Here is a 27,039-nt window from a genome sequence, read left to right as displayed (position 1 = left end):
AAAAATCCAAAGAAATTGAAATATTGGGCTTCCATGAAGGGACAGATGCTGCTCTCTCCTACCCTGACAGAAAGCTGGAAAAAGTCAATAGAGCTACTCTGCAGTGCAACTGATGTAGTCTGAGAGCAGAGTCAGGCCCTAAACAGAAGTTAGTTAGATAGGATAATCTGCAAGGATTTTAGGAAGATCCTTTCTTAGATTATTACAACCCAGTAATCCTCTTTCCTGTTATTCAGAAGAGTTTTCATCATTTGAATCCTTATAAATGCAAATAAAGAGCTTGCTATTTAAAAAAAACATCATACATTATGTGCTGCTTTAAAGGTTAAAAGTGATCGATGGGCTTGATTCAAAGCCTTTCCCTGAGACTCTAAAAACATAATCTTTTGAAACATAAACTAAAGAAGATAATTGTGCAGGATTTTTTGCTTTTGTTTACAAATGTAATTACTTTCTCACAACCTCCACATTTTATACCACTGGTTCAGAGAATCCCCCAAAATATGTTAATTATAGTGTCTGAGTGTTGGTTCAATCATGGGATGATCTGGCATAACTAAACTAACACCATTTATTATGTTACAGTATTCAGAATTTAAAAAAATCAGTTTTCCCCATCATTTCCCAGCCTTTATTTGCTGTGGGATAAACTATTCATGCATTTGGAATAGTCTAGGGTTGTAAGGATTGGCATTGATACAGTTTTGAGTCTTTTTTTTTTCCAGCTTTTGACCTTTTTTTACTTTGACTAAGTTGGAGGAGGGATAGCTCAGTGGTTTGAGCATTGGGCTGTTAAACCCAGGGTTGTGAGCTCAGCCCTTGAGGGTGCCACCTACAGGTCTGGGGCAAAAATCAGTACTTGGTCCTGTTAGTGAAGGCAGCAGGCTGAACTCAATGACCTTTCAGGGTCCCTTCCAGTTCTGAGATAGCTAGGTAAATAGGTGAGGCTAGAACTTTCTGCCACTATTTTCCTGTTACAGGTTGGAAGGGGGAATTACACACTATGACTGCACAGACACTCATAATGAAATATATTAGAATTTCAACATCCAGTGGTTACAGATTTTATTCAAACCATTTTTCCATTCACATATGAACCTCCTCCAAACTTCTAGTACTGAGACTATAAGGTCATACTTAATTTGTACACTCCCTAGGACAAGGACTGTATTTTAGTTGTATTTTCCTATAGTGCTTAGCACAATGAGACTCTCATCTCTGACTGCATGCTATAGCCATTGAACCCATTACATAGAATCATAGAACTGGAAGGGATTTCGAGAGGTCATATAGTCCAGTCCCCTTGTGGACTACATACAATTATATGTATAATTATATAAACATATGTAAACATTTCCAATCTATTTGGAGCAAAAAGATCAAGCCTCTGTACCCCAAAAGTCCTATCTCAAAAGGTCAGGGTTGGGGCAGTGTAATATCTGACAAATATCTCTATGGTAGATCAGCCAATCTTCCTGGAGTTACTAAATTGCCGATCTCCACATAGTCCCAGTCCACGTGGGCATAAGTGATATGAGATCCACTCTTTGGCGATGGCAATGTTCTGATCTTCTTGTTCTGGTACAAAACCCCTAAACACCAAACAAACCCAGTTTGTACAGTACAGCACAGGGTGGCAGTAAGTATTCAAGATTCCAGTAAACCTATAACAATCTTGTATTTATAGCATTACTATAGTCCAGTGAAACTCTTTCCTTTATTATTGACCTCCAAATCAATTTTCACAGCTAAAATAATGTGTGGCACATAAGTCCTTAACACATTTGTTCAGCTTCATTTTCTTGAATATGACTTCAATTTTGTTGTTGTTGAAAATGGTCAATTCCCATTTATATCTGTTTTTAAATAACAAAATGATTCAACTCTGATCAAATCATCCTTTTATACACTGGCCCTTAAGTGTTCATAGGTTTTACCACATTAAATATAAAATTAATAATAAATAATGTGATAATGCATATAGGAGTTTGGCTGTTTTAGGGTTTTTTTCCCCCCACTAGTTAATGCTTAACTCCCTAGCTTAAGCAAGACATAACACAATATTCATTAGAAACAATCCAGTTTCAGAGCTTCTTTGGGTTCCAAGCTTGTGACTTTCCTTTTCTTTTCTCCCTCTACCCCCCGCCCAACATAATGAGTAGCTATTTTCTTTTCTGTTCACAATCCTTTCTGTGGAAGTGAATCAAATAAAATGGCTGCTCCATAGAAAGGGTATTCTTGCAGCTCCACAGTTTTATAGTTTAGGGATTGTCCATAAAGTTTAAAGATCCCACTAACAATCATCAGAAGAGTGAAGCCCTTTCCTGGGTTACATAACAATGCACAATCAGTTTAAAGTTACAAAAGAAAGGTAATCAATTTTAGTTATAATGATTCATGGTACTTACCTGAACTACATATCACCCATGACAGAATTCTAGGTGTGAGCGTTAAAATACTATGTGCATAGGGTCGTGTACTAGAGATCTGATTCAGCTCCCATTGATGTCAATGGAAAGGCTTCTATTCACTGCAGTGGCAATTAGATCAGTCTTTTGGTGATATAGGTCTGTGCAAATGGCTGCATAATTCATTCTTTTGTTATCCTCCTGCATAAATCTCTTTTGCTCCTTGTGGATCTAAGAGAGGCCAGTCATGTCTCCAAGTTCTCCTGGAGTAGTTTCTACTATTCAATAGTGAGTATTAATTAGAAAGGCGGATTAGTCTTATAATTTGATTTCTACATTTGCAATTGTGTGTTGCTGAAGGAATTTCTTTAATTCTGTACTGTTATTGCTTTTACTGAAAAAGAAAGGAGGGGGGATTCTCTCCAGAGATTGATAAGTTTAGACACTTAGCACTTCAAAGCGCTGCCGCAGCAGCGCTTTGAAGCGCGAAGTGTAGTCAAAGCCCCAGCGCTGGGAGAGAGCTCTCCCAGCGCTGTCCGTACTCTACCTCCCTGTGGGGAATAACGGACAGCGCTGGGAGCCGCGCTCCCAGCGCTGGGGCTTTGACCACACTGGCACTTTGCAGCGCCGCAATTTGCAGCGCTGGAGAGGGTGTGTTTTCACACCCTGCTGCAGCGCTGCATATTTGTAAGTGTAGCCAAGCCCTAAGTGGCCAGTTATTTGACTTGCTTCATAGGAGGCTAGAATAATCTAAAGAAAATGACGGCAGCTGGAAGAATAGAATGAAACCTAGAAGTCAGGTTTAATCTCAAGAGTTCCTAGTTGCAGCCATCCCTTCTGCAGAGCCTACAGACTCAACTCTCAGGAAAGAGATATTCTCATTTACCCCAACTGGAAAAGATTTCTTTATTTTGGGGGGGCTGGGAGGAGATTAAAAAGGGAAAAATAAAAAGAAATGTCAGGAGGGTTTTATGAACTGAAATGCAAAATGCATACTATGTGATTCACTTCTCAGAATGTGTATGTCACCATCATAATACAGCAGTCATTGTTTAAAATGAAATGCACCCAAATCTGTAAGTAAAACACAAGAATACAATAATCAAATCTTCAGTGCGCTAACTAGTTTGGCCTACCACTGTTTTGCATCAGTCCTTGTATATCAAAACACTGTCACCATCTTACATGATTTTTTGGAACATTGCCAGTTACAACATTTTGACCAAACTGATTTGAATGATGCTGAAGAAGTTGGGCAGAAGTATAAATCTTATAAAATTTTACATTTTGAATTTATTGTCCTGTCGTCTGTGAATTTGCTTCCAAAACTATGCATGCTTTTGATGTAACAAATTTGAAAATATAGGTGTGGGGTAGAAATGAATTTTAAATTCCTATGTGGCAGAAAATTCTAGGTTCCAACAAACCAAGTCCTCCTAACAACTCTCAACTTCGTCTACTTCCATCTCTCCAAAAGCCAGTGACAGCTGATTCCACCCATCAGCTGTCTCTCTCACCAATCATCATTCCTTCTCATCCCCATCTTCTCTAGGCTTCCTCGTAGTTCTGTAGTTTTTTAATTGCTTCCTAATAGGCATAGCAAAAACCTTGATATTCTCATCACCTCTCAACTTTTTAGAATAAATTGTAATTTAAAGTGAAACTAGAGCATAATGTTTTTAGTATGAAGAAAAACTCTCAGAGAGAGTTTATGTTCAGAATGGGAAAAGTTAAAAATGGGGAAGAGAGGGAAGGTAAACATTAATAAAACCTGGTGGAAGGAACATTGAGTTGTTTTCCCCTATGGGTGGTGGATCCAAACCAGCCCTTTGACAGCCCTGCTGTCAAGAGACCTACAACTACCACCAACCACCCCCACAAACAATTTCTGTTGCCACAGATACACTAGGGAGTTATGGAATCTTACATCTCATCCAAGCTACAGCAGTCTGGGGAGCAGAGGTCTTATAATCTGTACTGTGCTAGTGCAGTGGTTCCCAAACTTGTTCCGCCACTTGTGCAGAGAAAGCCCCTGGCGGGCCAGGCAGATTTGTTTACCTGATGCGTGCGCAGGTCCGGCCGATCGCAGCTCCCAATGGCTGTGTTTTGCTGCTTCAGGCCATTGGGAGCTGCTGGAAGCAGCGCAGGCCGAGGGACGTACTGGCCACTGCTTCCAGCAGCTCCCATTGGCCTGGAGCAGCAAACCGCGGCCACTGGAAGCCGCGATCGGCCGGACCTGCGGATGCAGCAGGTAAACAAACTGGCCCGCCCGCCAGGGGCTTTCCCTGCACAAGCAGCGGAACATGTTTGGGAACCACTGGGCTACTGTATGTCTGAAAAGGAGAAAGACATTTTTTTGGCAGCAAACAAAAGGAAGAGGTGGTAAGAAGTGATCTTTCTCTCTGCTGGGTCTTACTGCATAACTATGGGGAACTTGTTGCATAATTTGTCTGCCATGCCAGAAAGTACAAGTAACCTTGATTGATTGTACACAGTTTAATTGTTTCTGTTAGGTTAAGCTTTCCATACACAGAAACTTTAGCGTAAGATGCTAAATTAATCCTACAAAAATCATTTATTGTTCTTGTTCTTCTAAATAATCAAGAATGGGAAAAAAAACAATAGGAAGTTTTGTGATCTTTTATGTCACACTCTGCTCCATGTTTAAGAATGAAGATGAAGCAAGTATTTTATGCCTTCACAGCTTTTATTTAAAAAAAAAGTATTAATCAGCCTTCCTGATGATAACCATTACACTTGTTATTACAGAATCTGTAATTAAATATGAACAATCATATTTTAAGATGTAGAAGAGATATCAAAGGCACACAATGACAAAACTTCTATGTAAGTCCTCACAAGCCGTTTGATATAAGATTGTGATAAAATGTCTAGTGACATTTAATTACATAAATATTAGCAAGCTTGAAATTAAGTGTCTGTACCACAGTGTAAGAAAATTTAGGAACTATTTAGTCCTTTTTTATTTATTGTATTGCATAGGTTAGTTACAAAAAAACAACAAAACCCATAGAAGATTAGGGTTTGAAAGGACTGCTTGCACAGGGTTGCACTGAATGGCATCACATGCCTTGATTGTCTTCCTCTGCACTAATTCTATCATTATTTTGGTCTATTTTTGAATGCTTCTAATGAAGGTGTGTGAACTATTTGTTGATTCCATTATAAATAGCCTGCCACTCAAGTTTGTGCCAGAATACCCCCATTGTATTTCAAATCCAATGAGTTGGCCAATTCAGATATCTTAGTTTGGAAGGCTATTCTTTTAACATACCATAAGATGACATACAGAATACATTCATAAAATTCATTTCCCAAAGAATACTGGTAGTGCACAATTACCAGACTTATTTTGTGCCCTGCCGAAAGGGAAAACTGTAGCATCTCAGTTATCATTCCATATGTAATGACTAACAAATGCTGATCTTTCTTTTTTAAATCACAACTAGTGTAATTCTCCATAGAAAACTAAAATCAAGATTATAAACCAAGAGTAACTAATATTTTTGTAATAAAAATGAACATTTTAAAATTTTAGTGGAACTGGAAAGCTACAACAGTTCAGCTAACTTGAAAGGGGATAATGTAATGGAAAATGTTATCCAGAATGGAACTACCACATGAATGTAGTGCTAGTGAGTCTTACTGATGTGCAGAGTGGAGAAAGACATTAAAAATACTAATTAAAATTCTATCTTAATACATACCAAACAAACCTCAAGTGCTGATATGAACAGAGAAAAGTGAAAGCACAAAGACAAGAATAATCAAAGTTGAGATTCAATGAATAGTAGATTCAAAGGCCAGAAGAAACCATTGTGATTGTCTAGTCAGACCTCCTGTATAACACAGGCTGTAGAACTGCCCCAAAATAATTCCTAGATCATCTTTTGGAAAATCATCTAGTTTTGATTTAAAAAATGTCAGTGATGGAGAATCCACCGGGACCCTTGGTAAAATGTTCCAGTGGCTAATTACTTGCCATTAAACATTTACACCTTATTTCCAGTCTGTCTAGCTTCAACTTACTTTCAGCCACTGGATTGTGTTATACCTTTCTCTGCTACACTGAAGAGTCCATTATTAAATATTTATTCCTCCCATAGATACTTATAGGCTCTGATCAAATCACTCCTTAACCTTTGCTTAGCTATTTGAAGATTGAGCTCTTTGAGATACCACAAATTATAACAATTAGTCTGGGAGCATAATGTAGTAAAATCTCATTCTGCGGGCACGTGAGTGATATAAAAGTAAGGGCCATGTCATTTGATTTGTAAAATCTACAGAATCATAGTTTCATTGGTGTCACCCTCTGCAGTGTGGTGGGCAGACTTGATGCCCTCCCCAGCTCCAGGTCCACCACTTGGCGGAAAGTTTGATAATACAACGTCATCACAAATTAATCAAGTTGGGTATCATTCAAAAGCCCTTTCTTCCCAAGCACAATGGTATCAAACACGACAAACCTGGAACAATAATGTAGAAATATTCAAGAAAATGTTTAAAAATAAAAAAGTATATATATATATACACTTTAACACAGAAATGCATTGCTTATATTTTTAAAAAATGACTCTGGTTAATCCCAGAGAAGTTAGCCTTGATGTGTAAGACTGAAAACATTTATTCATCAAAGCCATCTCTGTATAGGACTCCCCCACTTGACACGCTGATCCTGTCCACACCACACTCCTAGCTCCATACAAGGTAGGTATTTCAGACATAACTGGTGTGAATAGTCCATCCTCTACAACCCACCCTGAAGGTGCTCAGAATCATAGCATATCAGGGTTGGACAGGACCCCAGGAGATCATCTAGTTCAGTCTCCAGCTCAAAGCAGGACCAATCCCCAGACAGATTTTCCCCCCAGTTCCCTAAATGGCTCCCTCAAGGATTGAACGTACAACCCTGGGTTTAGCAGGCCAATGCTCAAACCACTGAGCTATCCCTTGCTGAGACAAGCAGTTCTGAGGTCAGAAATGCACTGGAGTCCTATGCTGAGTTTACATTTGAAGGGCAACATTATGACACTTGCAAAGCTAGGCTGGTTGATGTTTTCCATGAAGCAAACAGAAGAAAAATTGCCACTGACGAGGGGTATGTTTATACCTGTGATCAGGTATATTATCAAGCAATGGAATGGCTCTGGGATGATCAAGTATATCCAAAACTACCATCCCCTCTCTAGCATGTGTGGATCTTAGAGGATGGGCTGATCCTACCAGCTATATGTGAAATACCATGCACACCCAAATCAGTCCTTCAATTAAGCAAATGCATATGTGCAAAGAGTTGATTTTTAAACATTTTGTTGGCTATACCTACATAATTGTTCTAGGATTGTCTTCACAGAATCATAGAATATCAGAGTTGGAAGGGACCTCAGGAGGTCATCTAGTCCAATCCCCTGCTCAAATATAGTATATTTATAAACTGGAATAGAAAAATCCATCCCAACATTGGACTTTTAGATTTTAACATTATTGCATGATATAACTTAGCACTTGTTTCTCTTTATTAGTTCCAGCCTTACTGAAAATGCAGAATATTTGGGATTCCATTATTTAACTGTCACTATAGGAACTTCAGCAATTTGGCTTGTTTAGACAGGGAAATCTTTTGCATATTCAGTGAACAGCAGCTAAATGACTGAGTAATTGGTGTATGAATGGATGTGTTTTGAGACTGCTAAATAAAAAAGGAATGGAGCAGACATTACTTCATGGTCCTTGCTCAAATGTATCTGAGATATAGAAAAACAATGAGGAGTCCAGTGGCACTTAAAGACTAACAGATTTATTTGGGCATAAGCTGTCATGGGTAAAAAACTCCACTTCTTCAGATGCATGCAGTGAAAATTACAGATACAGGCATAAAGATATTGGCACATGAAAGCCAATTCAGTCAGGGTGGATGTGGTCCACTCCTAATAATTGATGTAATCATCATGAACAGGTTGGATTATGAACAGGAGGCTGCCAGGCAACTCTCCAACATCACATTCTACAGGCCACTATCCTCCAGTCCCACTGAGGAGTACCAAAAGAAACTACACCATCTACTCAACAAACTCCCTGCTGCAACATGGGAACATAGGCTGAGCCTTGTGACTTTGTCCTCATCCACAACCATTTCAGATTTGGAGACAACTTATACCTTCAAGTCAGCGGCACTGCTATGGGTACCTGCGTGGCCCCACAGTATGCCAACATTTTTATGAGAAAGCAGCAAAGAATCCTGTGGCACCTGATAGACTAACAGACGAAGTGGGTATTCACCCACGAAAGCTCATGCTCCAAAACGTCTGTTAGTCTATAAGGTGCCACATTACTCTTTGCTGCTTTTACAGATCCAGACTAACACGGCTACCTCTCTGATACTTGACAATATTTTTATGGCTGACTTAGAACAACTCTTCCTCAGCTCTTGTCCCCTAGCGCCCCTCCTCTACTTGCGTTACATTAATGACATCTTCATCATATGGACCCATGGGAAGGAGGCCCTTGAAGAATTCTACCATGATTTCAACAATTTCCACCCACCATCAACCTCAGCCTGGACCAGTCCACAAAAGGGATCCACTTCCTGGACACTACAGTGCAAATATGTGATGGTTACATAAACACCACCCTATACCGGAAACCTACTGACTGCTATACTTACCTACATGCCTACAGCTTCCATCCAGGACGTGTTTGGCACGTGGCCCATCAGGGAAATGCACTAGCGGGCTTGGACGGTTTGTTTACCTGCAGCGTCTGCAGGTTCGGACGATCGCAGCTCCCACTGGCCACTGTTCACCATTTTAGGCCAATGGGGGCTGCGGGAAGCGGCAGCCAGCACATCCCTCGGCTGAACCTGCAGACGCTGCAGGTAAACAAACTGTCTCGGCCCATCAGCGGATTTCCCTGATGGGCCATGTGCCAGAGGGTGCTGATCCCTGGTCTATAGCCAAGCCCTAAGATACAACCATATTTGCTCCAATCCCTCAGACAGACAAACACCTACAAGATCTTTATCAAGCATTCTTAAAACTGCAGTACATACCTGGGGAAGTGAGGAAACAGATTGACAGAGCGAAACAGGTCCCCAGAAGTCACTTACTACAGGACAGGCCCAACAAGGAAAACAACACCATTGGCCATCACGTACAGCCCCCAGCTAAAACCTCTCCAGCACATCATCAACGATCTACAACCTATCCTGGAAAACGATCCCTCACTCTCACAGACCTTAGGAGGCAGGCCAGTCCTTGCTTACAGACAGCCCCACAACCAGAAGCAAATACTCACCAATAACTACACACCACACTGCAGAAACACTAACCCAGGAACCAATCCCTGTAACAAATTGATTTGATTTAGTTGGGGATTGGTCCTGCTTTGAGCAGGGGATTGGTCTAGATGACCTCCTGAGGTCCCTTCCAACCATGGTATTCTATGAAACCCCATTGCCTACTCTGTCCCCATATCTACTCTAGCGACACCATCAGAGGACCCAACAACATCAGCAGCTCATTCACCTGCATATCTACTAATGTGATATATGCCATCATGTGGCAGCAATGCCCCTCTGCCATGTACATTGGCCAAACCAGACAGTATTCATAGAATCATGGATTATTAGGGACCTCAGGAGATCATCTAGTCCAGGGGTCGGCAACCTTTCAGAAGTGGTGTGCCAAGTCTTCATTTATTCACTCTAATTTAAGGTTTCGTGTGCCGGTAATACATTTTAATGTTTTTTAGAAGGTCTCGCTCTACAAGTCTATATATTATATAACTAAACTAGTGTTGTATTGTAAAATAAACAAGGTTTTCAAAATGTTTAAGAAGCTTCATTTAAAATTAAATTAAAATGTTGATCTTATGCCACCGGCCCGCTCAGCCCACTGCTGGTCTTGGGTTCTGTTCACCTAGGCCGGCAGTGGGCTGAGTGGGGCCTGTGGATGGGACCAGCTGGGAAGGGTCTGGCAGCCAGAACCCCAGACTGGCAGCGGGCTGTGCGGGGCCAGCAGCTGGGACCCCAGACCGACAATGGGCTGAGCGGCTCAGCCCACTGCCACTCAGGGGTTCCATCTGCCGGCTCCTGCCAGCTGGGATCCTGGCTACCAGACCCGCTCAGCCCGCTGCTGGTCTGGGGTTCCAGCCCTGCCCACATACAGTGGGTACCTTCCTTCTCCCTGGTTCTGGCCCATTCTCTTCCTCTCTCTGCACTGAGCTGAGGGTGGGAGTGGACCGAGCACAGGGCTGGGGGTGAAGGGTCTGGCGAGGAGCTAGAATGAGGAAGGGGGCTCAGGGTTGGGGCAGGAGGTTTGGGTGTGGGGGCACTTACCTGGGCAGCTCCCATTTGGTGTGAGGGGTGCAGGTGGGAATGTGAGTGGGGGTGCAGGAGCTCTTGTTTGGTGCTCAGGGTGAGGGTGGGGATGTGCAGGGTGCATGGGATGTGGCGGGGCTGGGGATGTGGCGGGTGCAAGAGTCAGGGCAGAGGGCTGGGGGCATGTGAGGGGGGGTGTCAGGGAAGGGGGGCTGGGTATGTGTGGGGGTGCCAGAGTCAGGGCTGGGGTCATGGAGGGGTGAAGGAGTCAACAGAGGGCTGGGTGGTACAGGGCTCAGGGCAGGGGCCTGGGGGTGTGTGGAGGTACAGGGCTCAGGGCAGGGGCCTGGGGGTGTGTGTGTGTGGGGGGGGGTCAGGGCTCAGGGCAGAGGGCTGGGTGACTGCCTCCCCCACAACCCCCCTCCCCCGCTCCTTGTCCCGACTACCCCCTCCTGGGACCCCACCCCTATCTAAGCCTCCCTGCCCCTTATCCCCTGACTGCCCTACCCCCTACCTGTCCCCTGGATGCCCCAACCCTTATCCACACCCCCGTCCTCAGACAGAACTCCCTGGACTCCGATGCCTATCCAACCGCTCCCCGCCCCGTGATGGGACCCCCAGAACTCTGGACCCATACAACGCCCCCCCTGCTCCCTGCCTGCCCTAACCCATCTCCACATCCCTACCTCCTGACAACCCCCCCCAGGACTCCCAACTCATCTAAACCCCCCAGCTCCTTGTCCCCGGACCACCCCCTCCAGAGCCCCCCCCACCCCACCCTAACTGCCCCCCCGGACCCTCCTTGCTCCCTGTCCCCTGACTGCCCTGCCCCCTATCACCCCCTGCCCCCTCACAAACCCCGGGACTCCCATGCCCCATCCAACCCCCCCGCTCCCTGACTGCCCCCTCCAGAGACGACCCCCCCCCCGCAACCACCCCCCCAGGATCCCACCCACCCTGGTCCCTGTCTCTTGACTGCCCCCACCCCTTACCCAACCCCCCAGCCTCTTACCACGAGGCTCCCCGCTCATCTGGAGCTTTGCTGCCGCGCGCGCAGCCCCGCCCCGCCCCTCAGAGCGCTGCGCGTGAGGCGTCAGGGCTCTGGATGAGCAGGGAGTGTCTTTCCCTTCCCATGGACCCAAACGCTGCCCTGCGGGAGCGCACAGCCCCGACCCCCAGAGCGCTGCAGCAAGGCTCCAGGGGAAGGGGGGGGAGGGGCCGGCGGCTTGCTGCGCTCGGCCGGATGTGCGGACCCTGCAGCTCGCCGTGTCGGCAGGATTTTTAATGGCACGTGGAGTCCCAGCAGGCAGCCGTGTGCCATAGGTTGCTGACCCCTGATCTAGTCCAACCCCCTGGTCAAAGCAGGACCAATCCCCAACTAAATTCCCAAATGGCCCCCCTCATGGATTGAACTCACAACCCTGGATTTAGCAGGCTAGTGCTCAAACCAATGAGCTATCCCTCCCCTCTTTACTTTCCACGGTTGTGATGAATGCCCTTTTCCAGAAGATCAATGTGGCAGTCAGTCAGTCAGGATCATATTCCTTTCCTACTCCCAACAAGCTGGAAAACTGACCAGGGGATGTTAAGGGAACACAGAGTGTTTAGGAGCTGGACAGAGCAAATAAGCTGGGAGGACAGGAACAGGAACAGGTACAGTCTGTGAAGGTGGGAGGCAACATGTAAGCAAGATTGGATAGCCTGTACTTTCTGAAACTGGGCTGTGGGCAGTAAACCATTATCAGTCATTGAAAATGCACCAGACAGAGTTAAGGGTTGTTAAATGACTCCATAGTGCTGCAGAAAAGGACATAAAGATATAGTAACTAAGGGGAATGCTGGCACAGGCAGGCCCCTGAAAACGTTCTAGAAATTCCTACTGTACCAGTAGATGCCTGGAGCTCCCTGAAACCTTTTACATTACCTTTGGACTGCTCTGTTCTGAGTGACAGAGCTGAGTATTGAACTTCACATAATCAATGTATCAGATGACTATTTACTTCAAAACGACCCTACTTCCCATTATTTTATTTACCAACCCTTAAGCAGCTTTCTATAACTTTGGCTAACTGAAACTATCAATTTCTGTTCTTAAATTATGACAAGCCATTTAGATTCCTTTTTTTAAAATACAGGTTTGAGGTTGTGTTAAATTAAAGCTGAGCACTCTATTAGCTATTAAATCTGATCACTGGTGAAAACCACCTTCATATCTTGCTGTCAGTTTCAGGGAAAGGTGAGGAGTAGGAAAGGAAAGTTTTTATGTATTTGGAGTGACACTCCTCTGTATAGAAGTTTGGTGAAAAGTCATGTATTTGATTAATATTAAGACTGCCTTTTCTATGAATGGCCTAGTTACCACTGTTATCAAGTGGGTTGAACATAATCTTTTCTTACTCTCCTTGACTCTATAGTTAAGTACAGCATGAAATAACAATGTTTTAAAAGCATTCACACAGACTATTATGTGAACCTTGAAAAATTGCTTAGAATGCTACACTGATTGACTCATCATTACTATAGCTTGTACAAATTAGGGTTTCTTAAAAAGTTGTATGAGTAACTAACCTGTCTGATCTTTTACTTAAAATGCATTTGAAGAAACTTATGCTTTACACAAAGTCTTCTGGTAGGTTAAAAATAATTCAGGAAGGATCAGATGGGAATAAAAAGTTCTGAACATCCTTGTTTTTAGAAGTCAATGATATTCCCATATAAAATGCAGACAAAGGACCTGATTTTAAGGTACGGCTAAATCCTGCAACTCCCATTGACTTTATGTGGAACTATAGGTGTTCACTACTACTGAAAAATCAGGCCATAAAGAAACAGCTATCATCTTCACTGGGAGTATGATTGATCTCTGAAGCAGTAAGGCTGCTATAATTAAAGTGCAGATTTGAAGATCTGTTTTATAGCTATTAACATGTTTTGAAAGCCCCAGGAAAAATGAGGGGTTGGGGGTTAGATCATGAAGTTGTTACTGAGGCAGAGTAATATACAGTACCAATCAACATGATATGTAATGACTGATCATATACATCAGGACTTATATACCTCAGATTATTTAGCAGTTAAAACCCAGGTAATGTTATGCTCAAGTGGTTCTTTTCACACACTCAGTAACACAGGTGGACTTTAGCTTTTCACTGATTTTTTTTTTGTTCAGAAAACAAATAAGCAAAAAAACCAATCATCCAACAAGTGTTTTGCTCACATGCCAGAATGAAGAAGTATCAGAAAGTTGGAAGGTCTCCCATTCCTTAGGTTATATCTAGAGTTGCTCAGGAATTGTCTATCAAAAAATGTGTTTTTGATGGAAAATTGCAGTTTTTGCAAAATTTAAATTTTCTGTGGAGAAAATTCAATTTTGCCAAAATGTTTTGAGTTTTTCACTGGAAAAAATAAATCTCCTTTTTCCTCTCTGTCCCCACCCAAACACCAAAGCCACAAATGACAATAACTGTTTCCATTGATAGTCATTTTATTGTTTTCACATTTTAACTTTATTTGAGAAGTCTTCATTCCACAAACCGATTCCCTCTTTGTTTTTTTCATTTATTATAACTTGTTAAATTTTACAGTGATTCCAGAGTTTGTTACTCAAGTCAATATTGCACTGGAGGACTTAAGCAGGAACAGAATGCATCAGTTTGATGACAATCAGTTTGTGGATATCTCAAAGAAGGTCTATGATACAATTCATGACATCAGATGTTCAGTCATGATGATTCGGGTAAGTCTCTTCATTCATACCTTCACTATTCATGAATAACATTATTGAGCAGTTGGGACACTATGGAACATTCACAAGAATTTAAAGCTAAATAAGGTACCATTGCCACAAAGTTCAGATCCAGATTTGCACAGTTCCAGACTATGCTGGCGCTTTGATTCTGGGTCACTTGAATAGACATGAGTATAATTCTAAAAGGTCAGAACCATCCATTGTACACAGAGCAAGTATGAAGTCTCTCAAAAAATTAAACATTTTTAAAAAGAAAATCAGCATAGAAAAGTTAAACAAGTTGGGACTATACACTCAGCAATGTCTGAATGAGTGGATTCCAGATAGGAGTTCAGTTGTGCAAACTCCTTAGCCTTGTTCACTAATCTGCTGAAGGGGGGACTGTCGCATCATCCTGGTAACCCTTTTTGAAACTTTGTCACCAACAAATTGAAAGGAATTTTAGATTGACTTCTTTCCATCCGATAGCTTCAGCCCATTTTAAGTATAGTGACAAAAGATATACTTACCAAAATAACTTATCGGAGAAGCTCTTAAAAATACTCTTGAAAAGAAAACTTTTGCCTTTGGAATGAACAGGATATGAACCCAAATGAATGAACCCAAACAGCAGGTTTCCCCCAGAATAGGGTTACTAGATAGCAACTGTGAAAAAATGGGAAAGGGGGTGGGGAGTAATAGGCACCTATATAAGAAAAAGTCCCAAAAAATGGGACTGTCCCTTTAAAAAGGGACATCTGGTCACCATACCCCAGAACTACTTCACTGCACAAATACCATTGTAAATGGCTCTAGATGTACACTGAGCTATACTATCAATACACTCAGTCTGTGTTTCAGAAACAAAATATAAACATTCCAAATAAACTCCACTTAATAAGTTTGTTTGTCAAGGAATGAGGCCTTTTTTTCTCCTCTATCAGTTAAGGAGAAACTGGGAAACAAATTCTGAGCCCTCATATAGGGTTTATTACAGTCTAAAGTAGAAAGTTTTTCTGTGCCCCTTTAAAAATATTGGTAGCATATCACTTACTTGGCATCGGTGGGTGTTGAGGTACTCAGGATCTTGTAGGATTGTGTCCTTGCTGCTGTGGCTTCAGATATGAAACTCTGATTATAAATGTAATGAAAGTCCTATCTTACTGTGTGTGTGGTTCACTGTGCTTTCACTCCACCTATCATGGATTTTATTGTCAAGTGCAAGCAAATTTCACTGTCATTAGCTCAATATTAAATGCTGCTGTGCTTTGCCAATGCCATTGGACAACAGGAGTGTAGCGAGGCAGTTACACCGCCCCCCCCCCCCCCCCCTGCTCCTGAGAGAAAAGGCTAGGCTGACTGGGGAAGCAGCCACAGCTAGGGCCATACCCCAATCAGGCCACAGCTGGCCTTATAAATGGGCTTTGAGCCAGGGGATGAGTCAGTCTCTCTCTAGGTATGGAGAGAGAAGGACCTGGCTGCCTGGGAGAAAGGGGTACCTGAACTGGAGTAGTGCTAGGGAATAGGGCAAGGGAGCTGGGGAGCTCCAGCCTGGTAAACTCCCAGGCTGCAGGCCTTATGCAAGGCCTAAAGAAAGGTACTGGGATTAGGCAGAGGCAACTGGTCCAAACCCCCCGCGCCAGTGATGAGTGGTTTATAGACTGAAGTCTGCCCCAGTGAGCGGGTCTAGAGGATGACTGGCTATAGCCACTGAGGTAAGGTGGGGATAGAGGGTTGGGGGTTCCCCAGGGAGAGGAGATCCAGAGTGTGGGGTACTACTGGGGCAGAACCCTGAGGTAAAGGGCACTGGGGTCCAGGCGGGACATGAGGCCTGAGGCAGGTGAGCCACTGGCCTGCAGAGGGCACTCTGGGCTGAAGTTGAGCTAATTCCCAGAAGCACCAGCAGGAGGTGCTGTGCCAGCGAGTCATCGCTTTGCTACAGGGAGGACAAGACACATTGCTCTGGAAGTGAAGAGATGGTTGTATTAACGCCACTTGTGGTGATGGGGCCAGAATGGACATTTTTTAGTTCTGCTGAACTAGTGAAGATATGTCTGTTGGAATGTAGCTGATGCATTAACTTAGATGGAATATATGGGCCAAAAGAGCCAAAGGCGTTACCATTACCCTGTAACTGTCCAGCATTAAAGCATTTTAAATGAGGTTTGGGGCTTGGCATACAGAGTCCTCAGCCTGCTTAGTACGATGGCAAACACCATTAAATATCCTTTTCAACCTTTTATTAGAGAGATAAAAAAACAAGGAAAAACAGTTAAGTTTGTGAAGTATTAAGTAACGCTTTCATTTTAACAGCCTTGTTCCTTTTCTCTTTAGTTGGAAAAAGTTTTTAGAAGGAGAGAGCCCCTTATGAAATGTCTCTTAAATGATAATAACTGTCCTTTTTTTGGAGGTGGGGAGAAGATACAATTGAGATGGGCTGGAGCTGTTGCAGTTGCTGTTGAGTCTGATCTTGTTTCCTAAAAGAGAAAACAAGACAAACACACAAAAAAGGGTGAGAGAAAAGAATAATGATAGATAAAGCAGTTTTTGTCTCTGACGTTGACTCTCACTTGCAACCTTACATGCTAGGCCTGTGTTTTTCCAGAAGTGGTCTTATCAGCTGCTCCAAATCCTGGCAAACTTGTACTGGCATTGGGCTATTTAGGGCATTGTTTGTAGTTGCCTCTCCAGTCAGGGCTGATAGAACAGTTTTTACCATGAAGGTGCTGAGAGCCATTGGACTGAACTGTAAAAACCTGTTATGATGGGAACCACTTGAAGCCAGGGGCTGAGGCAGCACCCCTAGTTCCAGCACCTATGTCTCCAGTCACAGGCTCACAGCAGTGTGGCCAAATATGCAGTCTGGGCTGACTAACCTGACTCTTATGAACAGAAGGCAAAAGGAGAGAGCTAGGAAAGAAAATACATGAGGTGAGGGAAGGAAGAAGAGACATCAGGGGTGGGAGGGAGATGAAATCTCACATCTCAGGTAGTATTTGGGATTTAGCTGGAGCTGCGGGAGGTGGCAGTGGTAGTGTCATTTGTGTCCAGGCCCAGACTGGGCAGAACTACTCTCAAGAGTAGGATGAAGATGATCAGGATGAAGAGACCAGGGCGGTAGCAGCCTGGATGGTAAAGCTCACTGCAGGCATTGGTGTCAGACAGCTGCTGCTTCTGCTAACTTGTCCCCAAAGTCTTTTCTTTTTAAGAACACCTGAAGGGAGTGTTGTCCATCCTTTCATTATTTTTGTCTCCTAATCAGCCTAATTTCCAGCACATGAATTCTGATTTCTGATTCCATACTTTTATTGTTTACCAAGCATGATCTTAAAACAGTCCCTGAATTTATATTAGTGAGCCTTTTTTGGGGGCTAATTTGACCTCTCTCTCTTGCATCTTTTCCTATCGATATTTTTTGTTATTCTGATATTTTATGGATTTACTCCCTTTTTAGAGTTGAGCTCACAATTAGGATAAACTTGTAGGCCCTTTATTACATCATCTGTCATTTATAATGAAATTCCTTTTATAACAAAGAGCATGTGTGCACGCACATGAAAAATAGACATCACTAGCAGTGGACTCAACTGCATTTGAATAGTCACCAGTAAGCAGCAACAACAAAGTCCTGACAAAAGCTCAGGAGATAAGAAAAGATTGTCATGAAATAGGACATCTGGACTTTTCTACTTCATGAGCTCCACCATGCAAAGAGTGATGTGAGAAGCTTTTTAAAGGTTCACTGGAATGACAGCCGACACTTCCCCCTCCCCAAGGGACATTTAGTGGTGTATGCTGCCAAACCAAGAGTAAAGCATGACATTTATTTTGAGTAAGGATGCATTTGCATTCCTAATGAGAGACAGTCCATTCAATGCCAGGCTTATTTCAGTCTACCTATAAGGAGCTTTAGTAAATCTGACTTATTCAAGCATATGCAGTAACCATAGCAGCCAACATGAGGAAGTGTAGAGTGTTCTATAGCAAACTGTAGGAGCTCATTGATATTATGCCAAAGAAAAACGTGTTTCTGATTACATGGGATTTCAGTACTAAAATGAGGGAAGGAATTGTTGATCAAAATATAATTGGAAGATGTAAATGAACAAGGACACCAATTCAGAGTTCTTTTCAACATCAAAGCAGAAGCTCTGCAGATCAGCTCCACAGGAAGCGTTTCAAGCATGTAATTAGAGAGAATATTTTAAAAAGTAGTACTTCTTATCTGCAAAACACTGCCAGATCCCATTATTAACTCAGTCTTTTAAAGTTAAAGCTTCACTTCAGATGTGTAAAAACACCTACTCCAGCCATGCAGGTATAGCCTCAAAAACACTGGAAAGAAGCTTATTGTCAAATAGCTGTTCAGCAATGCACTATACTATGGGGGGCAGGGTTTGAATCTGGATCTCCTATGTCTCAACTGAGTGCTCTCTCACTGGGCTGTTAAGTATTGGGGGATAGGACATGTGCCAGTAGCTCCTCCTCATTTTTATTAATGGGAACTAAGTCCCCCTGTACATCTAGCCCAAAAATTTGAAATGTTTAATTTGGAAAATAGCTATTAGTTAATGAACTATTTTCCAAATGAACTATTTTAACACTTTTTTCCAAATGCTTTTTCCGACCAAAACAATTACCCAGAAGTAACACAGATTAATGAAATGTTTCAGCCAACCTGAATCTCTGTATTTTCAGTCCCCCCCAAAAAAAGTCACCTGACACTCGTGCTATACTTGATCACTCTAGAAAGGGATCCAGTCTAACAGTCAAAACAGATCTTAGTTTGGTGGAATATGGAATCAGACTTCTAATCAGTTCAGTGCTTTCAGGACACAATGCAAAGCCAGAAAAGTGGCCCCTTTATGGCACTATACAGACATAGTGAAAGTTCTGGCATTTGATAATAGGTGTCTATCTATTATTTATCATATTTCTGAAATGTCTATAAACTATAACCACTAATAACGAGTAGTAGTAGTAATTCCAAGACAAAAAATTATGTTAAAATGGAGTTAAGGTTGAGGGCATCAGTAATGTAAGGATAAAAACCATTACAAGGAAGTAAGTTGTAATTACCTCAAAACCCAGGAAATCCAGAGATGAGGTTACGGTTAAAAGAAATCCAAACACGGTAAGGTAAAAAAATGCAATTAAGGCACCTATGATTGAGGTATTTTAGTGGAGTGGTTTCAGATTAGAGTACATTGATGTTTAGAAGTTGACATTAAGATTTAGGGTTGTTTTTTTTGTTTTGTTTTTTTCCTTTCATGGTGTCTCAAGAGGACAGAGTGAAGTTTAGCTGAGTAAGTAGGCAGCAGGAATGTAACCCTACTCTTTATTTCCTGCTGGCCAACAGAGGCAACTGTAGGCAATTAGGAGCGCATGTTGCACCAGTTTTAGGAATGGGCCACTGGGTAGTGTCCTGTTTCATGCTTGGGAACTCCAGGAACTCCTCTGGGACACTGCAGCTCCACAACATGTCTAATATGGGCCAGTGACTAGAGGCTAAACTCAGAGGAGGAGATGATAATATCTGGAGATAATTGGTCCAAAGGTGCTTAGATGACCCACAAATGGTGATTAGTGTCTATAAATGAGGCATAGGTGAGAAAGGGGGGTCCATACCAGTCTAGAATGAGCCCTCAGGTGTGATGGTGTCAGGACAAGGTGGCTCATTATTACATATTCCATTCTTGTGTCATGTGGCCTTTACCACAATTTTTTTGACCTCTTAGGCCCTTCAGTGCCACTTGGAATGAAACTAAAATAATACAAGCAGTCAACTGTAAATGCATTTTACTTTTATTTACTACTCACCAGCTTTGACTCTGTTATGTAGGTCTGACCCTTTAGCTAGTGCATTTGATCAACACTCTCTTAAATCTAAGTATTGGCAAGAAAGGAATTCATAACAAAATATGTCTTAGACTGATCTGGCACCATTAAAGGAGTTTGGTAGAGTTACACAGTTCCTCTGCATCCGTTCAGTTGCTGGAAATAAATACTTGTCCACGTTGTTCTTTCTGGGTATAACACCATTGGTTTTGCTGGGGCAAATGCTGAAATACATTATTCTAAGGCTATTTTTAGTGTGCCTAAAGCTATTGATTAGACATAATATGGAATTAAGATTTCACATGAATGTGAAGTGGGACATTGGCATTTCAAAAATAGCATATGGGTTCAAAGTGAAAATGGAGAGTGGAGTTTTGGTTCATGGAACTGTTTGTGAATAAGGTGAGCAGGTTCTGGCCTGTTATCTGTGCTCCATTTTGTTTGATGTGAAACTCAAAAGCTGTAATATTTTGAACATATACAAAAGTGACATAGGCACCATCTGGATGAGAGAATGCTGCCAGAGACTGTACTTGAGAATGGAGAGAGGTGATATGAAATACAAAGTCAAAAGCATGTGGGAAAGCACAGAGGAATCAGATAGACACTGCTGCCTGAGCAACATAAATAGCAGGTATTCACTAGTACTTTTAAACCAGGGTGCACATGGCTCACTAGCCTTAAGTTACTCTTGTCATTAGTTTATAAGTCAGTTGACTTAGTGGAGTGACACCAAGGATGCATTTGGCCTGATGCCCACGAATGTTTACCATGTGAAAGAGTAATTCTCTTAAAAATATTATAATGTTCAAAAAGACTCAAATAGATTCAAAGGCTCTAAAAATTGCAAAAACCGATCCAGGCACTTGAACCTCAAAAGAAGCAGATTTGAGATGACAGTTGGGATTTCCATAGGATTCTGCAAAGTTTTTCAGTTGGCCCTGTAGGGACATGTTCTCATTAAAGTGATGACTTTAGCCATGTATTTGCTAAAGGGCATTCAGCTTGCTACCTGTGCTATTTGATATCTCCTGTGTATATTAGGGGCAAAATTATGTCCCCATTACATCCAGGCATTTACAACTATTGGAGTTAGGTAGGTGTAAATGAGAATTTGGACTTTGCTGTAGATGTATTTTTAGAGCTGTTGATTAATTGCAGTTAACACACACAATTAACTCCAAAAAATTAATCACAATTTAAAAAATTAATCGCAGTTTTAATTGCACTGTTAAAAATAGAACACCGATTGAAAATTTTTTTTTGGATGTTCTTCTACATTTTCAAATATATTGATTTCAATTATAACACTGAATACAAAGTGCACAGTGCTGACTTTATATTACTTTCAATTACAAATATTTGCACTGTAAAAAACAAAAGAAATAGTATTTTTCAAATAATTTCATACAAGCACTGTAGTGGAATCTCTTTATGGTGAAAATGCAACTTACAAATGTAGATTTTTTTTTTGTTACATAACTGCACTCCATAATAAAACAATGTAAAACTTCAGAGCCTATAAGTCCACTCAGCCCTAATTCTTGTTCAGCAATTGCTCAGAGAAACACTTTTGTAGCCAGCATTGCAATGTATTTACGTGCCATATATGCTAAACATTTGCATGCCTCTTCATTCTTTGACCACCAGTCCAGAGGACATGCTTCCATGCTGATGATGCTTGTTTTAAAAAATGCCGTAATTAAATGTACCCCTCATGCAGGCAAAATGTCACAGACAACACTCTCAGTAGGTGTCTTTTCCCCAAGACTATGAATGGGAGTTAGAGTCCCTGGTTCTCGTCAGCCTATTTCAGATGTGGGGATTTCTAGAAGTGGACCTCTTTGCCACAGCTACGAATAGAAAATGCCATCTGTTCTGTTCAAGGGGAGATTTGGTGTCTCTCAAGGAATTGTGACTTTTCCTCCTCACTTGACCAAAGAAGCCAAAGAATTTCCCCTGATGCCTCTGATCCTCAAAGTGATAAAATCAGAAGGATAAGACCAGAGTTATCCTAATAGCCCGGGCATGATCAAGGCAGGTATAGTTTCCTTGCCTTTTTTGCCTGTCTCTTTGTCCAATGATAAATCTTTCAGTCACTCCTCAGCTCCACTACCAAGGGGCCAGTCGACTTCTGTATTCCAGCCTCAAGGCATGGCTCCTCAATTTTTCACAGGGGTAGAGTTGGTCTATTCTGCAGATATTATTAAATGGTAAAAAGATTCTACCAGAAATACTTACCTTCAAAGGTGGAGATGAGTTAGTCAATGGTGTGAATTCCTCCCCTAACCTGCCTCACTGCCGCTTGTTCTGGAATACCTGCTGCAACTAGAGAAAATGGGATGATCACTTAGTTCTCTCAAGGTTCATTTGGCCGCCTTAACAGCTTTTCACTGGTTTGGTTTTTTTGCTGTTTGCTCACCATAGAATTGTAAAGTTCATGAAATGTCTGGATAATCTCTTACCCCAGTTTGGGACCTTAATTTGATTCTTAAAAATATCCCAGTATCTGAGATCTGCAGAACTGCTGCATGGTCTTTGGTACATATCTTCTCCAGACACTATTCCTTAGTTGATGCCTCTAGAGCTGATGAGGCTGTTGACAATGCAGTTCTTTCCTCTGTGCTGGACTCAATTCCAAAACTTCCTCCTCCTTATGGGGATACTGTTTGGGAGGGGGTGGGGCACCTGAAGTGCAGCACCCATAGGGACACTACTTGAAGAAGAGCGAGGTTACTCACCCTGTGCAGTAGTTCTTAGAGTTGTTTCCCACTATGGGTGCTCCACTGCCTATCTTCCTTCCCCTCTGCTTTGGAGTTTCCTTCTGAAACGCAGTGGAGAAGGAATTGAGGGCAGTTTGCTTGTGCAGCCTGCTATAGCCTTGGTGTGGGGCATGAGGATATCAGAAACGCATGCGTAGGCCTAACAGATGCTGCTTGTTAGAGGGCTTTCCCTTCACCCTCTCCCTTGGTTCTTGTCACGCAGAAGGAAAGCAGAAGACCAGAAGTCTGAAGTGCAGACAATGCAATGTTTATTGGGGTTAGTTTCCAGCAAACGGGTCCCATAACTGTAATGCTGCAGAGCCTTGTTTTCCAGTGTTCCCACTCCCCGCTCCTCAGAAGGAATAATTATACCTGAAATGCACGCTCACAGTCCCACCCCTTACAACTTATGGTCATATTCCATTTTGGGGGGCTGTAGGACTGGGGTCTTCATTCCCACCCCTTTTGTACCCCATGGGAGGGGTAAGGAGTGAGGTTGTGCTCCCATCAGGGGTAGGCATTTCACTAGTCTTTTAGTGTTTATCTCCCACCCCCCATCCCCTCTTGCCCCTCCCAACTCTTGACCTTGCCTTAAGATAAGGACTTGAGGCAGTCTTCAAATGTGCGCTCATATATTACACTCCTACCATGCCCAGTTACACTTTAATACTGATCTATTCTCATTATACTAACAAACCCATCTGGCCTAGGCAATAGCAACATTTACAGTGTCTGTCTTTGTCCTTAGTAATAATCTTTTGTTCACACATATTAGTAAAATTGTACATATATCAAAAACCAAACAGGCAAACAGAACCTGAAGTACTACAGGCCTGGATCCTACATTGACACTAATACTCCTAAGAACTGCTAACGAAAATCTCCAATCATAGGTGCATGGGGCACATGCACACCTGAAATGGAGCAGCCATAGGGGAACGCATCTCTAAGAACTACAGTTACTGCACAGATTGAGTAACCTCTCTTTGTAGTAGCTTTCTCTCTCTCTCTCACCAATATTATCACTCTCTACATTGCTTGCTTAGTGAGTGACATTTATAAATCAAATCCACGGCTTCTCTGCCATTGGTTTTCTCTATTCTATGCACATTCTTTAATGCTTTCCACTTCTTTGATAACATCAGGTTGTTATGAAACATTATTGGACTGTATGATGCCCTGATATGTCTAGATTGAGACCAGGTGGCCAATCCTTAGCTTCTGTAAATCAGTGACGTAAATCCATTGACGTCAATGAAGTTATGCCACCTGAGGATCTGCCAAGGTTCTATAATTAATTTCAGTACAGTGGAGTAATGCCCAGCCTTTACATTATGTAGGCATGTAGTCCGGTAATTGGGTAAGAACTGTGGCCGTCAAGCAATTAAAAAAATCAATTGCAATTAATTGCACTGTTTATAATGGAATACCATTTATTTAAATATTTTGGATGTTTTCTACATTTTCAAATATACTGATTTTAATTACAACACAGAATACAAAGTGTATAGTGCTCACTTTATATTTATTTTTATTACAAATACTTGCACTGTAAAAAACAAAAGAAATCGCATTTTTTCAATTCACCTCATACAAGTACTGTAGGGCAATCTCTTTATCATGGAAGTTTAACTTACAAATGTATAATTATGTACAAAAAATAACTGCATTGAAAAATAAAACAATGTAAAACTTTAGAGCCTTCATGTCCACTCAGTCCTACTTCTTGTTCAGCCAAACACTCAGACAACCAAATTTGGTTACAATTTACAGGAGATAATGTTGCCTTCTTCTTTTTTACAATGTCACCTGAAAGTGAGAACAGGTGTTCGCATGGCACTCTTGTAGCCAGCGTCACAAGATATTTATGTGCCAGATGCGCTAGAGATTCATATGTCCCTCATGCTTCAATCACCATTCCAGAGGGCATGCATCCATGCTGATGACGGGTTCTGCTCGATAATGATTCAAAGCAGTGCGGACTGATGTATGTTCATTTTCATCATCAGAATCAGATGCCACCAGCAGAAAGTTGATTTTCTTTTTTGGTGGTTTGGGTTCTATAGTTTCCACATCAGAGTGTTGCTCTTTTAAGACTTCTGAATTCAAGCTCCACACCTCGTCCCTCTCAGGTTTTGGAAGGCACTTCTGATTCTTAAACCATGGGTCAGTCCTATAGCTGTTTTTAGAAATCTCACATTGGTATCTTCTTTGCATTTTGTCAGATCTGCTGTGAAAGTGTTCGTAAAACGAACATGTGCAGGGTGATCATCCAAGACTGCTATAACATGAAATATATGGCAGAATGCATGTAAAAAAGAGTTGAAAACATACAGTTCTCCCCTAAGGAGTTCAGTCACATTTAATTAACACATTATTTTTTAATGAGCATCATCAACATGGAAGCATGTCCTCTGGAATGGAGGCCAAAGCATGAAGGGGCAAATGAATGTTTAGCATATCTGGCATGTCAGTATCTTGCAACGCCAGCTACAAAAGTGCCATGCGAATGCCTGTTCTCACTTTCAGGTGACATTGTAAATAAGAAGCAGGCAGCAGCATCTCCTTTAAATGTAAACAAATTTGTTTGTCTTAGTGATTGGCTGAACAAGAAGTAGGACTGAGTGGACTTGTAGGCTATAAAGTTTTACATTGTTTTGTTTTTGAGAGCAGTTATGTAAAAAAACAAAATCTGCATTTGTAAGTTACACTTTCAGGATAAAAAGATTGCACTACAGTACTTGTAAGAGATTAATTGAAAAATACTATTTCTTTTGTTTATCATTTTTGCAGTGCAAATATTTGTAATCAAAATAATATAAAGTGAGCACTGTACACTTTGTATTCTGTGTTGTAATACAAATCAATATATTTGAAAATGTAGAAAAACATCAAAAAATATTTAATGAACTTCAATTGGTATTCTATTGTTTAACAGTGCAATTAATTGTGATTAATTTTTTTTAGTTAATCGCGTGAGTTAACTGCGATTAATTGACAGCCCTAGTAAGATTATTTAAGATGTTTATTTCTCTTGTAAAGCTAAGGATTGCCTGCCAGTTTGTCTTCCTGTTATTTACTTCACTTAGGTCTGATCTAGTACATTGCTGTGTTGTGTATTGCTCACTTAAAACTGTCTCTTTGATGCTTTTGTATGATGGATTGTTCCCAACAAAAAAGCATAATGCTTTCATCTCTAGCTGCCACATTTATTCTAGAAACTTCTTCCTGCTACTGAGCTGGAATGTCCCTTTCCACTTTTCCATTATTTTGAGCCCTTTAAATTTACAGCCAAAGCCTAGAAATAACCTCTTGGAAACTTTTATACTCTGAAAGCTATTAAAGAGAACTTCCATTCTGTAATTATTATTATACTACTGGGTTAGCAAGGCAGAGAGTTAAAAGTCATTTTTCTGGCCCCCGTGTAATACTTCCATTTGTTTTTTTTTCCAGCTAGTGATTAGTGTAAGTTTTTTGCATCGCTAGTCTCTCTCTTTCTGTTCCCTTGGCTGCTGCTTTGCTTGGCTTTCTCTCTAAGCCTGAATTCTATCGACTATGAAAAAACTCCTATAGGATTTATTTGAAAATAACCTTTCCATAGATTTATTTTTGAATAATCTTATAGAATGCTACATCAGAAATATAATTATAACATTTTATGGGATGTGTAATGTTCTATTTTTCAGTTTTCAGTGTGCTATATTAAATTAGCTGGTGTAAATTGTCATAGCTCTATTTACTTCAATGGAGCTATGACAATTTACGCCAATTTATGTGTTTGAATTATCTGTTTAATCATTGTTTAAATTCTTAGAATGTTCTAAATTGTAGTAGTATTAAATCACAGTGCCTAGCAGGAGAGGTGCAGAGTTTCCTTGCCCAAGCATGAGTTTCTGAAGATATTGTGCCTTCAGTATGCACAACAGTCTAGATTTTGTGTTGCTCTCTTCTCATCTGGTGAGG

General features: G+C 41.6%; 1 protein-coding gene across 3 annotated transcripts in view; it reads left to right on the top strand.

The window, feature by feature from the left end:
* CTNNA3 (catenin alpha 3) overlaps window positions 1–27,039 on the top strand; it is a 967,088-nt gene that overhangs the window by 775,463 nt on the left and 164,586 nt on the right. For all 3 annotated transcript variants that reach the window (XM_045025624.1, XM_045025625.1, XM_045025626.1), the window contains one exon: window positions 14,334–14,485. In XM_045025624.1, the coding sequence (XP_044881559.1) occupies window positions 14,334–14,485 (152 nt within the window). The remainder of the gene's footprint in view (window positions 1–14,333; window positions 14,486–27,039) is intronic.

The sequence above is a fragment of the Mauremys mutica genome, chromosome 7 (assembly GCF_020497125.1).
Source record: "Mauremys mutica isolate MM-2020 ecotype Southern chromosome 7, ASM2049712v1, whole genome shotgun sequence".
NCBI classification, from domain to species: domain Eukaryota; kingdom Metazoa; phylum Chordata; order Testudines; family Geoemydidae; genus Mauremys; species Mauremys mutica.
Note: the sequence above shows the minus strand (reverse complement) of the source record. Positions and strands in the feature narration are given on the sequence as shown.